General features: G+C 40.1%; 2 protein-coding genes across 4 annotated transcripts; both read right to left on the reverse strand.

Moving 5' to 3' along the window:
- Positions 1-690: 690 nt before the first annotated feature.
- On the reverse strand, positions 691-4,852 carry LOC104924206 (platelet-derived growth factor receptor-like protein). Its single transcript, XM_010737472.3, has 7 exons — positions 4,378-4,852; positions 4,000-4,151; positions 3,102-3,244; positions 2,868-3,019; positions 2,433-2,726; positions 1,561-1,700; positions 691-1,183 (listed from the first exon to the last, which is right to left on the reverse strand). Exons 1-7 carry the CDS (start codon positions 4,457-4,459, stop codon positions 977-979), a joined length of 1,170 nt encoding a protein of 389 aa, XP_010735774.3. The 5' UTR covers positions 4,460-4,852; the 3' UTR covers positions 691-976.
- Positions 4,853-5,370: 518 nt separating this feature from the next.
- Positions 5,371-13,253, reverse strand: LOC104924245 (cationic amino acid transporter 2). 3 transcript variants are annotated; one of them, XM_027284150.1, is made up of 14 exons: positions 13,164-13,253; positions 11,889-11,961; positions 11,557-11,589; positions 10,784-11,157; positions 10,108-10,263; positions 9,861-10,026; positions 9,612-9,748; positions 8,738-8,960; positions 7,082-7,218; positions 6,889-6,991; positions 6,653-6,786; positions 6,372-6,538; positions 6,172-6,280; positions 5,371-6,084 (listed from the first exon to the last, which is right to left on the reverse strand). In XM_027284150.1, the coding sequence occupies exons 4-14, from the start codon at positions 11,151-11,153 to the stop codon at positions 5,954-5,956; spliced, it is 1,833 nt and encodes a 610-aa protein (XP_027139951.1). In that variant the 5' UTR covers positions 11,154-11,157; positions 11,557-11,589; positions 11,889-11,961; positions 13,164-13,253; the 3' UTR covers positions 5,371-5,953. The 3 variants fall into 3 exon arrangements, with proteins under 3 accessions (XP_027139951.1, XP_019123967.1, XP_027139955.1); XM_019268422.2 differs by having other exon boundaries at positions 11,889-11,943; positions 13,164-13,221; XM_027284154.1 differs by having other exon boundaries at positions 13,153-13,170.
- Between the last annotated feature and the right edge of the window lie 1,028 nt (positions 13,254-14,281).

The following is a 14,281-nucleotide window of genomic DNA, read 5'->3' on the forward strand; positions in this document are numbered from 1 at the left end:
TATATATTCTTATTATATTATTATTATTATTATTATTATGCTGTCAGTCTGTCTTGCAGAGGAACTCTGTGCCAACATTTACATATTGGACTCATATGGTGCATATTTCTAAAGACATACATACATATACATATGAGGAAGCTGCTCTGTGTAGTGAGTTGTGAGTGTGCTCTGTACTTGATGAGCATACGGTACCCAGAGGGTCGGAGGTGGGAGGTCAATAGACGCCCCATATGTCAAGCAATACAACTATTTAGTCTACTGTATCCCTCTAAATGAAATGATGTATCTGTACGGTTCCTGTATTATTTTTAATTACACGTTAATTCACAAAACAGTGAAAAAGGAAACCACTTAATTTGAAGGGGTGCAGATAAGACAGACACCTGTTATGAACATGAAGTAGTGTTTATAAATGTTTAAGGCTGTTGTCATTTGCTCAGTGTCCGTGTCATGTTTGATGGGGTTGTGGTAAAATGACCGATGCCAACATAAAATGTCAAAATGATGAGTTGAAAGAATTGATGAAAAATAATTATGAACATTATAAATAAATGTTAAAATGATCAACATCTATAAAACCTAATACATAAGTCATATTACAGCTGCTATGATCCATCTTTACGGACACCATAAATACATAGTCACCACCACCTGCTTAATAATAATGATAATATCATGACTGTTTATTTAATTTTATTTGTATTTTCAGTGTCTTCATCTTTGGCTGCATCATGTATAGTAAGACATTAGTAGAAAAAGACAAAATAACAATGTGTGTACATGAAAACAATTTATACATACATTCATCTACAGAACAAAATCTCTCTTATCATTGTAACACTGCAGTGTGTCTCCATTACTGATAGCAACAGGAGGAGAAAACTGTGATTATGTAGTCATATGTGACTGATAAAATACTGTTTAATACTGTTAAATACCGCCCCCGCCTCCCTTTCTCTCACTCTCAACCAGTTTATGGTTTCTTAGGTTTGACCTTGGAGACCACTTTAACTGTTGTGGACACTGATGTGGCTCCTTGCAGGTTCTGGGCGGTGCAGGTGTACGTTCCCTGGTCCACGTCCCTTATCTCATCCACCAGGAGGATAGACTGAGACTGCTGTCGAGCTGCTCCTCCACCCACTGGACTGATGTTCTCTTGTGTGTACAGAGGCCTCCCAATCTGCAACCAGTACAGAGGCTTTGTTCAGTTTGGAAATAAATACATACTATGTCTTTAATCTGCAGCGTAAATGTTAATAAGTCATTGATAAGTAGTTTTAAGCCTGGATGCTCTGTAGTCCATAGTTTGGATGTCTCTTAAATAATAACAAACTAGCTGGAAAGGCAAAGTAAGCTATAATGTCAGAGGATGTTCATCAATTACACAAACCCTTTACTTAATTTGTCTCACAAACAACCTGGAATTTCAAGATTTTTATTTTTATGTATGAAAAAAGGTTCATTACTGAATAAATACATGATGTTTTAACATTATCAAAGTCATAAATGATTGTAAGGAATGACTGTAAAGTAAAAAGATGTAAAGTTGTAGTTCACCTGTTGTCCTGGGTATTCCCAGGTGAACTCTACGACCACGTTCTGTTCTCCAACCACAGAACAGCTGACACGCAGATTTTCCCCCGCGGCCAGCGAACTTGACGAGGCCTGGATCACTGGAGAAGGAGGAGCCATGGGGTCTGATGACAAAAGGATGGAAATTAGTTATGTAAGTGAGCAAACAATGATTGAATGGTGACTTATTACGTACATTAGTCAGCATAATGAAACTGTGAAACTGTGTCTGTGACGAATTCTGTCTGCAGTCAGCATGTACACAAAGTACTATAGTCGCACTGCTTTATGTACAAGTGTGTAAAAAAAAAAAAAAGCTACTCAATGGCAAGAGTTACTTCTAATTTCTAGCAATAAGAGTATTTTTTATCATTGAGAACTGAGACTAGAACAGGCATGACAAAATACTGAAGCAGCTAAAGTTGCTGTTCAACTTGCAGTCCAAATACAAACACGGAAAGACGTTGGAAGTGCTGGATCAAGTTGAAGTGTCAGTTTGAGCGTAAACACGTGAAGAGTGAAGAGATCAGCTGAAGTAAAAGTTGAAAAGGAGTTGAAGGTGATTCAGTTCAAGCACTGAAAATAGTTCATTCCAACAGTAAATTGTGTATAAATAGTGGAAGTAGTTGAAGTTATTTTTTAGTTTTGTAGTTTTAATCAGAATTGTTTTTGTGTTAAAAAGTACTTTTTCTGCATTCAAGTTAGGTGGAATGATCTTACAGATACACACATTTGTCAGCCCTGTGTTGGTTTGTCTACTAATATATAGCATTTCTCTGTTGGGAGAGGCTTCAGCAACAACTCCTGACAAATTTATTTGTGATTAAGATAATGGACGCCTCAGTGGCAGCACTCACAGTTAACATAGATGAGCATGTACTTTGTGGAGCTCTGCCTCAGGTTGCCCAGACTGGCTACACAATACAAAGCTCCAGCATGATATGGCCGGGGGCGATGAATGGTGAAGCCTTTCTTGACGTTAAAGGAGATCTCTGTCCCGTCCACTGCCACCTCCACTGGTGGAAACTCGCGGTGCAGAGTTACTTTAGCCTCAGGTGACGTCACCTGGCAGGGGAGGACCGTCGGCCAGTTGGTTCTCAGCTGAATCACCTCGTAGTACTCAGACGAAGGAACAAATAGTTCATGTGGGTCTGATTGGTACAAAGAGAAGATATGGCAGTTTGATGATAAGATAAGATAATATGCGAATGTAGGCTGGTGGTGAAATAAAGCACAGGCCTGCAGATCAGAGAAGTGCATGTGTAAGCATCAATAAACTTTATTCATTGCACCTGGAAAGAAGACAAAGACTTTGACAGCTTTATCATAGTCCTTCCTGCAGTCTGTGTCTTCACAGTACATAGGGTAACAGGTGTACTCCCCTGTGTCTGCACCAGTAGAGTTGACCAATGTGAGAACGCCGTATCGCTCCTGTTGGACAGTCCTGCAGAGCCAAAACAGGATGAAGTCAAACAAAATGCCAGATAACAGATTATATCTTTCCATTTATCAACCATGTGACATACCTGAGTCTTCCATCATCATCCTCCTCCAGGTACGAGGGGACGCTCCACCGCACAGGTTTGCCCCTGCACCTCAGCTCCAGAGTGTCTCCTGACTGCACACTTATGGTCTCGCCCACCTTCTTAAACTTCCCTCTGTTTAACACCTTTACGTGCCAGATACAGAATCAAACAGTTAATTAAAACAAATATCACAGCTCACAGTTCCTTTAAGACAAAATTGTGTAACCGTTCTACCACAAAATAAAAGCTTTTAAATTATTTTGATTCCACATCGATGTGTGACCAGGTGAAGGGTGTTAATCGCACTCTGTGGCCTGTTCTGTAACTTTGCTCTCTGGGTACAATCAATCAATCTGATGATCTTTGCCTTAACTCTGGGTTATTGACTGCTGGACAGTAAAGTAAACTGCTGTGAACTGTAGATGCCGTGCTGCTCGGACTGTGAGCTCAGAGCACTACCACAGGGATTCTTGGACCATTAGAAAGAGGAGGTTTGAGGCCCAGGGGTTGGCAAATGCTGGCAGGGAACGGAGCCAATGTCGTGCCAGAACCAAAGCTGAACAAGCGGGCAATGTAACCGGGGTTAACAGCCTCTTTGGACACAATGACAGAGGCAGAAAAGCCCAAAGGTGATGTTGACGGAGGATGCTAAGAAGAGAAAAGAGTTGGCCAAGCATGAAGATGACATTTAGTCGTTGGCTGCTGTGTCTTGTGTTGTTGACTCTGCTTGGTGTTTGTCTGTAAGCAAAGTTGTCGACTTGCTAGTTTTTGATCATGAGTCATGGAATCTTAACAAATGCATGTGTACAGCTGCCCATATTTATGACAGCGCACTCTGAACCTGAGGGCGCCAAATTGCAAAAATACTAACAAAGATTTTGTGTAGTAGATGAAATACCTGTGTGAGGACGGTCTGTGCTGGTGCTGCAGGTGTGGTTTTGATTTTCGGTTTGGCTGTTACAGCTCTGGGCCCTTTATTTGTTGTTTTCCCAAGTTTGGGTTTGCTTGGTTTGGATGTCCTCCCCGGAGTGGTCCTCTGTTCTTGTGCGTCTTTTTGACACACAGTGTACAGAGCACATGATGCATCAGTAGTTCACAAATATAGACACAGACAAATGTTTATTGATTAAAAAAAAAGAGTAATAAGTGATTACTATCTTAATAGTGTGTTATGGTAAGCCATGGCATGCATTAGGCTGACAGAAATCTGCCCTTCTTAGTAATTCTAGGAACACATGGTCACAGAAATGATCAGCAAGTGAATAAAGTCACTTACCTAAATCAAAGATTACAGCACAAATAAGGAGAGCGCTTAGCAGCAGCTTCCACTTTGACCCAAACAAGTTCACCAAAGGCATGACTGATCAGTGGGATATCAAAGTGGTCTTTGGATTGTTAGTTCATGCAGTTCAACACAGAGAACATACTGCAGAAACCAAAAGGAGGGAAGGAGTGAGAAAAGAGGAGGAGGAGGGCAGAGCTTGAGGTCAGCTGTTTACCAGAATCACACAAATTCCTCCTCCTGAGAGTGGCATTAGCACCCCAAATTCCTCCTGACTGGCTCAATGGAGGCTTTCAAGCCTGTCCGGACCAATGAGGGTCCAGAACGAGAGGCCCCTCCATGTGGAATCGCACCGCCTGTTTGCTTAGCTGCTGGACTGGCAGTGTGCTAGCAGCATGAGTCTCCACAAAACACGCCACACAGCCCAGACGAAAAACTGTGGCCAGGTTATTAAAAACATTTGGTGCCCAATAAACCTTGTGCCCTGCTGATTGTCTTTCCACATTTTAAACATATCACAGGCTTTAGACTTGTATAAAATGCACCAAATCAACATAAAAAAGTAACATCTTTTAGGAAAAGACTTTTCTCCTTTTTACAACTATTTATCATATTGTGTAAAAGGCATCCCTTTTAAACACTGACAGCATCCCACTATTCTGTAAAAACAAGATTTTAGTGTTAAAATCCATCAACCTAAACCTTTTTTTAACCGCAATAATCTGATGTGCAGACTATAAAACCCTCTAAAATCAAGGTTCTGCACATTTGATTAAATCCATAGCTGCACCCAGTGAGACTAGGAAAACCGTTCCTTTTGAGTAGCTCGCTAAGCCATGATTTTTTTTTTTGAACATGACACAGGTAAGCTGCTATGAAAGGTCCTTTTGTTCTCAGTGAACTCCGGGTAGTGAGCCAGTCTCTAGGTCTTTATCCAAGATTAGAAGTGGGCTATTTCTTTTATCAACATGCCCCGCAGAAAATGAACTTTACTTTGTAGTCGACTTGAAAACTGGATTCTTTCTTTCTTTCTTTTTAATTAAGGAATATACATTTACAATATATCATTAGAAAACATGTACAGTTTCTGTATTTACACAATAAACAATTAATAGAGTGAATCTTAAAATAGGCTAAGAGGGAAAAAATAGGATATCTACATTGTGCATACTTCTGTGCAGCCTAACTTTTAGTAGTAAAAACAAAACAATTCTCTTGTTATTCATAATCACAATTATTAAATGATAATAGTCAACCAAAAACAGTTTGAGCCTTTTTTCCTTTTGAAGGTGTAAACTACTTTGACAGTAGATTTAGTGGCTCCAGGACACAGCACGTATACGACACACATACAGTACAGGTCCAAACATATCAGGTCAGGTGTCATTTCAGTGTTGGCAGTGACAATATTTAGATTCATTACAAGCTCCAAAAACATGTAATAAAGTGTAAATGTGGAATAAAAAGTCAACACTGTACACCTGTCAGATACTGAACACCGCAGGAAACAGACCAGCAGTGCATGTAAAACAGTAGTTACAGACTTAAAGAGGTTATCTGCTGTAACGTCTCAGAATTTCTCTTCTTTAATGATGTCATTGTCTGATTTGCAGCTGACAGTTTCAATCTGCACCCTGCCGACCCTGAGACGCTTCCTCTGAACGCTGTTACGTATACCGTAGATGAAATAGATGAGTAACCCTGGAGAGAGAAGGTGGGGATCATTACAGTTCAGCAGCTAACTTGATAAAAGGCCTCTAAACCTTTCAAGCAGAAATATGTTCTTACCCACTGCCATCCAGACAGCGTATCGTAACCATGTGTCTGCACCTAACTGGACCATCAGGTAGACGTTGATGAGCGTACTCACTAAAGGCAAAGCAGGGAGTAAAGGCACCTGTGATCGGAGAAAATATGGGACGTGAAAGGATTTTCCAGTTGTTATTTATTAAAACACAAAATGTTGGAGTCATCTAAAATATTCTCACCATGAAAGATGCCTTGGTGGCATTTTGCGGTTGCCTCCAGATGAGCAAAGTGTTGACAACCACGACGAGGACGAGGATGCAGACGATCACTATGCTCCATGCTTCCACGCGGGCCAGAGCATCGAGGGCTTGGGTCAAGGTGACACACAGTGCAACCAGACACGCAACTGAAGAAAAATAAAAAGGTGAAAGAGAGAGATCAGTTCATGGACCAGAAAGACAAGAAAGAGAAAGAAAAGGCACTGAAGTGCATGAGGAACAATAAAAGTGCTTCAAAGTACCAGAGATTATAGTCAGGATTGTGACTGTTTTGGAGGTGGATGCAGTGGGAGATGATGGAGGCTTCAGGATGGCAAACTTGCTCTTTGACTCTATGATCTGTTTGTCTGTGTCTTCAGACTGGCCCACTTGGTACCTGGATTGCAAAAAAACAAACAAATTATAAATGTGTGTAACATGAATTGATCTTTGCACAGCATTAAATCATTTTAGTAGAAGAAACTAAGAAAAGAATTACCTCAGTATTAAGATGCATATGGCCACCAGTGTGTAAGCAAACAGAGTGCCGATGGACATCATTTCCACCAACGCCTCCAGGTCAAACAGCAGAGCCATGATGGCTTAACATGACAAACAGGTTAGAGTTACTTCAAGTGCACAAACATCGCTACGCATGCACAAAAGCGGATGAACAGCTGGAACATCTGTACCTGCTACAAATCCAGATGATATGGTAGCTATAGCAGGACTGCCCTTGGCGGTGACTTTGGTCAGCGGATGGAAAAGCAGGCCGTCTCTTGCCATGGCGAACAGAACTCGGGGCATTGGGAACATTGAACCCAGCAGGCTGGAGAGACAGAGTAAAAGTTCTCTACAACATCTCTATGCTGATTTGTCAGTCCTTCAGCAAACTTTCTTTGCTGACCTTCTCTCTCAAGTGGATACAAGTGGTTTATTTTATTCATATAAGACTCTTTCCTGTTTAATTAAAGTCACATCATAGCTTTTAGAGAAAAAAAGTCGACTTGTGTGACCTTGATGCCAAACTGAGATTTGTGATTATTCATTTGTTTCTTGATATCACTGTAGGTCTCTCCTACTTGACACACAGCATTCCTTGTTTTATATACATTTTGTATAATATGTATCCTGTCTTAGTTCACCTTTTCAGACAAAGAAAACTTCGCCACACTGGTGATACAAGCTACACTTGTGAATCCCCAACAGAAGCATAATTAGTATCAGTTTAATCTGAGATAACAAAACTTCTGACCATGACGCATTTTGTTGTGAATGTCCAGGCTGACAACATCATATGATTAACAATACATTTTTTCATCAATGTCACAACAACACTGTCTCTTTTTGCATTGAGTCGACACTTCCGTTCTACAAGAAACATAGAATAAATCTTGCTGCAGAGTACTCTGGTATTTCACTAAAGTACAGTTGAAATTAAAAAATTAAGCAAGCTGTTCCACTGAGACATGTGATGGCTTTGTGTAACATTTTTCTTTCCAGTGGCAATTTCATTTAGACTCATCCACCTGTCCTTGTATTTTAACATTTCTCTCTTATGTCTCTTACATCTGGCTTTTTAAAGTAAAAATACAACATAATCAGCAATTCTGAAAATCTGGAAAAGTCTTACCAGTACGGGAAAAGAAGATAAACAGCATTTTCTTTGTGTTTGTTTCATAAAACTAAATCCCCGTCAGGTCTCTACAGATTTTTTCATGCTTGTGTAAAGCATTTCCAGAAAGTGACTGAGGTAATAAATGCGAAAGAAGGGCTTCTTCACATGAAAGTTGAAATGGTATAGCGCTCCCCATGTCACTCAGTGGTCACTGGTAAACGTAAAGGAGGCCACAGGTCACTGCCTGTGCCTCTTTCTAAGCACTAAGTTAAACTCGGTATCTACTCTTTAGACCGACAATGCTGCCTTGATAAGGCTGAACTCTGTGGCTAAGGACAAGATTAGCTTTATTTTGTTTCAGACCGACTGTTTCTCTGTAGAAGGCGCCGCGTTTGACCTGAAGTGACTCACAGTGTAACTTAGGCTAGCCTAAACAAGCATGGTGTATTGTTTTGAGCCAATGATAAATGACCTTATTTAGACACATCAGAGATTTGACGCAGGCTACAAGCTGATGAAATCTGTTAACATTCAAAAATTATGAATATTATACATTTATAAAATTATATATCCAATAGGTTCACCAAAAACACAAACCGAAAAGTCAAGAGATCCCTAAAGTCATTCAACCTCTGGGAACCATGAATGTCTGTACCAATTTTAGCATTTTATAACCCGCCATCAGTTTTTGTCTAGTGACACACAGTGTATTTAGTCAGTCATTTCATACCTGGTGGACAGGGCACACAGCGATCCCACGGCCACTACGTATTTGGCGGGACCCCAGCCGACATATTCAAAGGCCACTGGCAAAGGGCTTTTTTCACTGAGCATGTAGTAGGGCATCATCAGGGTGAGAGCAGCAGACACGGCAAAGTAAGCCAGGAAACAGATGAGTAAGGAGGCCACAATGCCCACAGGGACAGACTTCTGGGGGTTCTTCACCTCCTCACCTATGAGGATTTATTACATCACTTGTTTAGGTTACATGATACAAAAGGAGGGACATCAGTCATTGAAGACATAGCAGTAATGATGTATAATATTCACAAGGATAAGAAGAATTAACATTTGCTGCTCCTATCAAGTAATAAAGCAGTATGTACTAAGTGTTAAAGGTGTAGAGACCTAAAGATTGTTGCATCAACACAATTCTAAGTGCATGGAGGCTCCCTCAGCTATAAAATTTATGGACCTTTTAACCACATGTCATGACCTTCATCAGTTCTTTCCTAGTTATGAAACTCCATGACAACTGAGCAAACTCTTTCTGCTGATGAAGACCAAAAGATGTGGTCAAAGTCTCAGGTAAATCTCAAGAAAGTGCTAAGATTTTGAATGCTGCATTTGCATTTTAGGAACTGTACCGTCTAAAAACATTGCAATTTAATCGCATTTTAGGAACTGTACCGTCTAAAAACATTGCAATTTAATCACATTTCAACATTAATAGACCAAAAAATATTCAAATCTTTATTTATAGTCTAATATTTCTGCTTCTTCACTGCACCTTTCACAGCATGATGTGTATTTAATCTATTTTTTTAATAAGTAAAGGAAAGTAATTACACTGACATTAATAAAGGGAGAACTTGTCGTCTCACCTGTTGTAGCGATGCAGTCAAATCCAACAAATGCGTAGAAACATGTTGCCGCTCCGGCCAGGGTTCCACTAAAGCCATAGGGGAAAAATCCACCCACCCCATACAAACTTTCCACATTTTCAGTAGAGGTCAAGTTTCTGCAGCGGGGAAAGAGCATTTTTTTGTTGTTATTTACATTAAGATAACCAGGAGAGCAATGCTACTGTATTTGTGTAACATAGTCAGGATTACATCACTCTTTGACCTTACAAGTGTTCTGCAGTGGCGTTTATCAGAGACTCTTCACTGATTTCCCAGTTGGAGATATCCCCCTTGATGAATCCAGAAATAGCTACAAACAGCAGCACCAGGATGTTGATTGCTGTGAAGATCTTGTTGATTGTTGTTGATTCTTTCACCCCGAATGCCAGGACACCTTCACGGAAAACATGGTGAACGTTAATTTCTTGTATGTGTGATTGTTGTCACCATACTGACACCAGTCTCATCACTTTACCTGACAGTAGCAAGATGAGAACAGCTGCAAAGACATCTGGGTAAGGTGCCAGGCCAGGGAGGCCGATGGCTGCATGTTTTTCAAAGTATGTCGATATGTGGCCGCCTATGAGGTCGTCAAATGTCCCACTCCATGCAAGTGCAACACTGGATGTGCCTGAGCAGATAGTGACAAAAAAGATGCAATAAACGAATCAGTCTGAGTCACCACTTAACTGTAGTCATAAACAGAAAACACTGAATATGATGTTTCCTTCTGGGCCTCTTTAACACTTTATGACTCAGTTATTTTAACCACAGTCCTGGTTTATGGGATTATCAACATGGAAGCAATGAAGTGGTGTAAAAAAAAAGATTATTCATGAGAAAAACTAAACTTTAACTGTCAAAAGAAGCAAGAATCACTTCTACAGCAGGTGAAAGACCACGCAGCTCATGTTGATGATTGATCATTTATGGGTTTCAGTGAGCCAAACATGTTGCACAAGTAGAAAATGAACAAATATATCGAAGGATAGAAATCACATGGTCGAGCCTGAGATTGATACTAAGACAGAAATATATATTTTTTTTGGCATACAAATTTTCAGATGATTTTAATTCAGCCGAACAACTATCATAAGAGGACTTACTGAATAATAGACATAACAGATTGAAATCCTGTGTATCACACTTGCCTATGATATAGGAGAGTAACAGATTCCACCCAGTGATAAAAGCCAGTAGCTCTCCAACAGTCACATAGCTGTAAAGGTATGCTGAGCCTGTTTTAGGAACCCGGGACCCAAACTCTGCATAACACAGTCCGGCGAATATGGATGCCAAAGCGGCGATGAAGAAGGAGATGATGATGCTGGGTCCGGCAGTGTCTCTGGCCACCTCTCCAGACAGAACGTAGACCCCAGCCCCAAGAGTGCTACCCACACCCAGAGCCACCAGGTCCAGAGTGGTCAAGCATCTGTTAAATGTGGACTCTTCCCCCTCAGGCTCCAGGGGTTTCCTCCGAGACAGGCTCACCAGAAAGGACTTCACCGCGTTGCTCACCATGTTTCTAAGGGTTTGGTTGAGGATGGAAAGATGTGAGAAGGTAGGAGTGCAGTTTGATGTTAATGAAAAAGAGGGAGTAAGTGGAAGAAAGAGTGAGGCGACAGGAGAGGAGTGGAGAAGAAAGGGCGGATCAGTGAACTTGTGAATAATTGTCAGGTCAGTCCCACAGTAGAGCACTGTCTTCAGTCTAAAAGTCTATTTCTAGTCCAACAGTGTCCTTAAATTGGCAAAAAGAAAGTCTTGACTTTAAAACACTAAAGAGAATGCATCAAAGAAAACCTATAAATCATCCAGACTGAAACATTTAGTTTAATATCATTTAGTTTAATAACTGAAATGACATGCTTTATTAATATTTAACTTCATTTGCATTAAGAAAAACAAGAACACTCAATTCACTCACCTCTTCTGTGTGATTCCCTGCCTCACAGGTGTGCTTAGAGGAGACAATTAAAAGTGACCGTCATTCCAGTAAATTACATTATTCTTTTATACGTGCCCTTCTTTATCACCCCCCTGATATGATAGTGCTGATGTCTGGAGTTTTCATTGCCGCCCACAGCACAAAAACAACGCCCTGCTCAAGGACTGTACTTTACTCAACCTTCAGTTACTTACACAATTACTTCCTTGAACATTTATGAGGAATACAGGAGATTCATTTATAATTTGATTTCCTCCCCTCCCCTGACAGTAAAACAATTATTCTTCAATTTGCAAAAAGTGTATTCTCACCTCACCAGAGCTGTATCATGTCAGAGATAATCCCTCCCCTGAGCTTCATGCAGGGCTACGTGGTGAACAATCACTGTTGAAATCAAATGAAACATTTTTTTAAAACACTCAGATGAGACCTTTAACTCTCCACACTAGTCTGTGTGTTGTACATGCAAAGTGTCCCTTGTCTCAACAGCGATACTGGAAAACTGTGTTAACATGATGTACATAGAAAGACATTTTTAAGTTTGTTTTTTATCTGCTGAACAGTTTTCTTCTTCAACTCATTTTATAGTTTTTAGCTCCCGGCCCAGAAGTAATTTGGTTATTCATCTCATTTCTGACGCAGCAGAGATTAATAAAAATACAAGAAGTAGATTAACTAAGCACTAATGAAATTAAACATGGACTCTGTTACATTAGTTTGCTTTTTTTCTAATGTACAGAAATAGTGAAAAGGCGATTCTTCCTGTGAGTAACACATGTATGTAATAATAGTGAGCGCGGTGGCTTTGATAATCTTTTCACGATTATGCCTTCAAGATAATCCGAGCCTTTAAGGCACACATTCGTCAATGACTTTGGATTTTGTCCTTCACAGAAAGAAACTCCAAAACTATATGCTGGAAAAGTTTGTTTACATCCATGTGTTACTTAGAAACAAGCCTGTGACCTTATCACTGCAGCTATGTTGGAGTTTTCCCCATCTTTACTTGGAGGTGTGAGCCTGCCAGACTAATGGCCCCTGTGAGTTAATGAAACAGGAGGACAAAGCAGCTTTCATGGCTTATGCATGCAGCAGGCTGCACACTTGCTCTTTGAGAGGGAGCTTTCGCCTTCTCATCTCCCATCAGGGGATTTCGGTTCACCTAATCCCTCCTGGCATCTACTTCAGCAGGCAGGAGGCGAGTGGCAAGGCAGCCCATGACGGTCGAAGTACCTTTGACCAGACTTAAAACTCAAGCTTCCTATCTTGCAGATCTCACAGGTTGAGATACCGTTTCCAGAGGGATAATGGAGTAATGCTTAACTAAATAACAGCTACTAGGCACGTGATGTGCAGCTTTATGGTCAGAGTGGTTGATCTGGATCACAGTAAGGCTTACTTAAGGTTCATTAATGTGTCATTTATGACCGTTACTGTGCATTTAAAGAATCGCCTCAATTGCAGTGATACAGATAAACATTGTTGTCCAGCATTAAAATTCACAAATGCAAGTTAAAGCAGAGGTCAGAAATTTGAATCGGACCTGCTGTTGGTAGTTTTATTCAGTAGACGCACAAGTTCTTTACCTTGTCTTCAGTCCCACGAGGAGTGACTGGTGACTGAGTAGTGAAAACAGCGCAATGAGGCAAAAATATCCGCTCTGTTGACTTGGATGAAGAAAACATGATTTCTACTGGCATATATACAAGACGGGCCCTCCCACTCAGTGGACTTAATAACAAAGTAGTTCTTTCTTACTGCCGACCAGTTTGGATCATAATGTGCTCATTATTGCATAGAAGGCACAGGGTGAGAATTGTGAACAGCAAATCCTATTCAGAATGTCAAAAATGCTTTTGTGCTTTTCTTTTTTTTTGTTCACAAGTTTTCATTTTTTTAAAATTTTATTCATGAATATGTAGGATAGATACACAGATCTCAGGGATAAAGAATAAAAGCTGTTTTAGGGTTTAGGGACAATAGCTGGGAACTAAAAATGAATTGCACAGAGTTATTCATAAAATAAACTATCACTGGGAAAAGCATTTTGAAATCATGGATGAACTCAAAGAATCATATGAATCATACATTATATTAAATTAATTATTATATTTAATAAGTTTTAAATACATAATAAACACATTTTCTCTCACATTTTCTCATATAACACATAGAAGTCGTATACATATTTTGTCCATGGTGTACCCTGCCTCTCACCGTAAGTCAGCTTAGATATGCTGTAGACCTCCATGACCCTGATGGATGGATGGATGAAAGTTTTATACATCATCCTAAAGCTGAAAAGATAAATTTAAGATTAAGCTCAGCGCTGTGTGTCTAGTCATAACTTTGTGGTTAACATTGTGTTTTGTTAAGGCACCCTTTTATATATTGAACGTTTAGTGTGCATCAGGGCTGAGCTTTGTGACTGAAAGTTGTTGCAGCCATTTTTGGGTTGATACCATTTGTTACACAGATTTGCTTCAAATTGTAACAATTGACCAGATAAAAATGTTAAACAGTTCCTTCCAAAATACCACATCAGGACACCAAGACCATGATGAACATTTTAGAAAAATCCACACTGTGATTTGGTATGAAAAACTTTGGACATTTAGAGATTTCTGTAAGACTTGCAGCTTTTGGTGAATGGAAGTCGAGGACCCTTAAAAACCTAAACTTCCTCTGAATGCACTCGGTCTCT

Source organism: Larimichthys crocea, chromosome I, assembly GCF_000972845.2.
Source record: "Larimichthys crocea isolate SSNF chromosome I, L_crocea_2.0, whole genome shotgun sequence".
Taxonomy (NCBI): Eukaryota; Metazoa; Chordata; class Actinopteri; family Sciaenidae; genus Larimichthys; species Larimichthys crocea.

Excerpts from the sequence above, each read along its gene's own strand:
- LOC104924206 (XM_010737472.3), bottom strand. The coding sequence starts at position 4,459 with ATGCCTTTGGTGAACTTGTTTGGGTCAAAGTGGAAGCTGCTGCTAAGC. Across the intron at positions 4,152-4,377 it reads TGCTGTAATCTTTGATTTAG|ACGCACAAGAACAGAGGACC; the intron begins GTAAGTGACTTT and ends TGTGTCAAAAAG. Across the intron at positions 2,727-2,867 it reads AGTCTTTGTCTTCTTTCCAG|ACCCACATGAACTATTTGTT; the intron begins GTGCAATGAATA and ends TGTACCAATCAG.
- LOC104924245 (XM_027284150.1), bottom strand. The coding sequence starts at position 11,153 with ATGGTGAGCAACGCGGTGAAGTCCTTTCTGGTGAGCCTGTCTCGGAGG. Across the intron at positions 7,219-8,737 it reads CTGTGTGCCCTGTCCACCAG|CCTGCTGGGTTCAATGTTCC; the intron begins GTATGAAATGAC and ends CTGTCTCTCCAG. Across the intron at positions 6,281-6,371 it reads CCACCAAGGCATCTTTCATG|GTGCCTTTACTCCCTGCTTT; the intron begins GTGAGAATATTT and ends CTCCGATCACAG.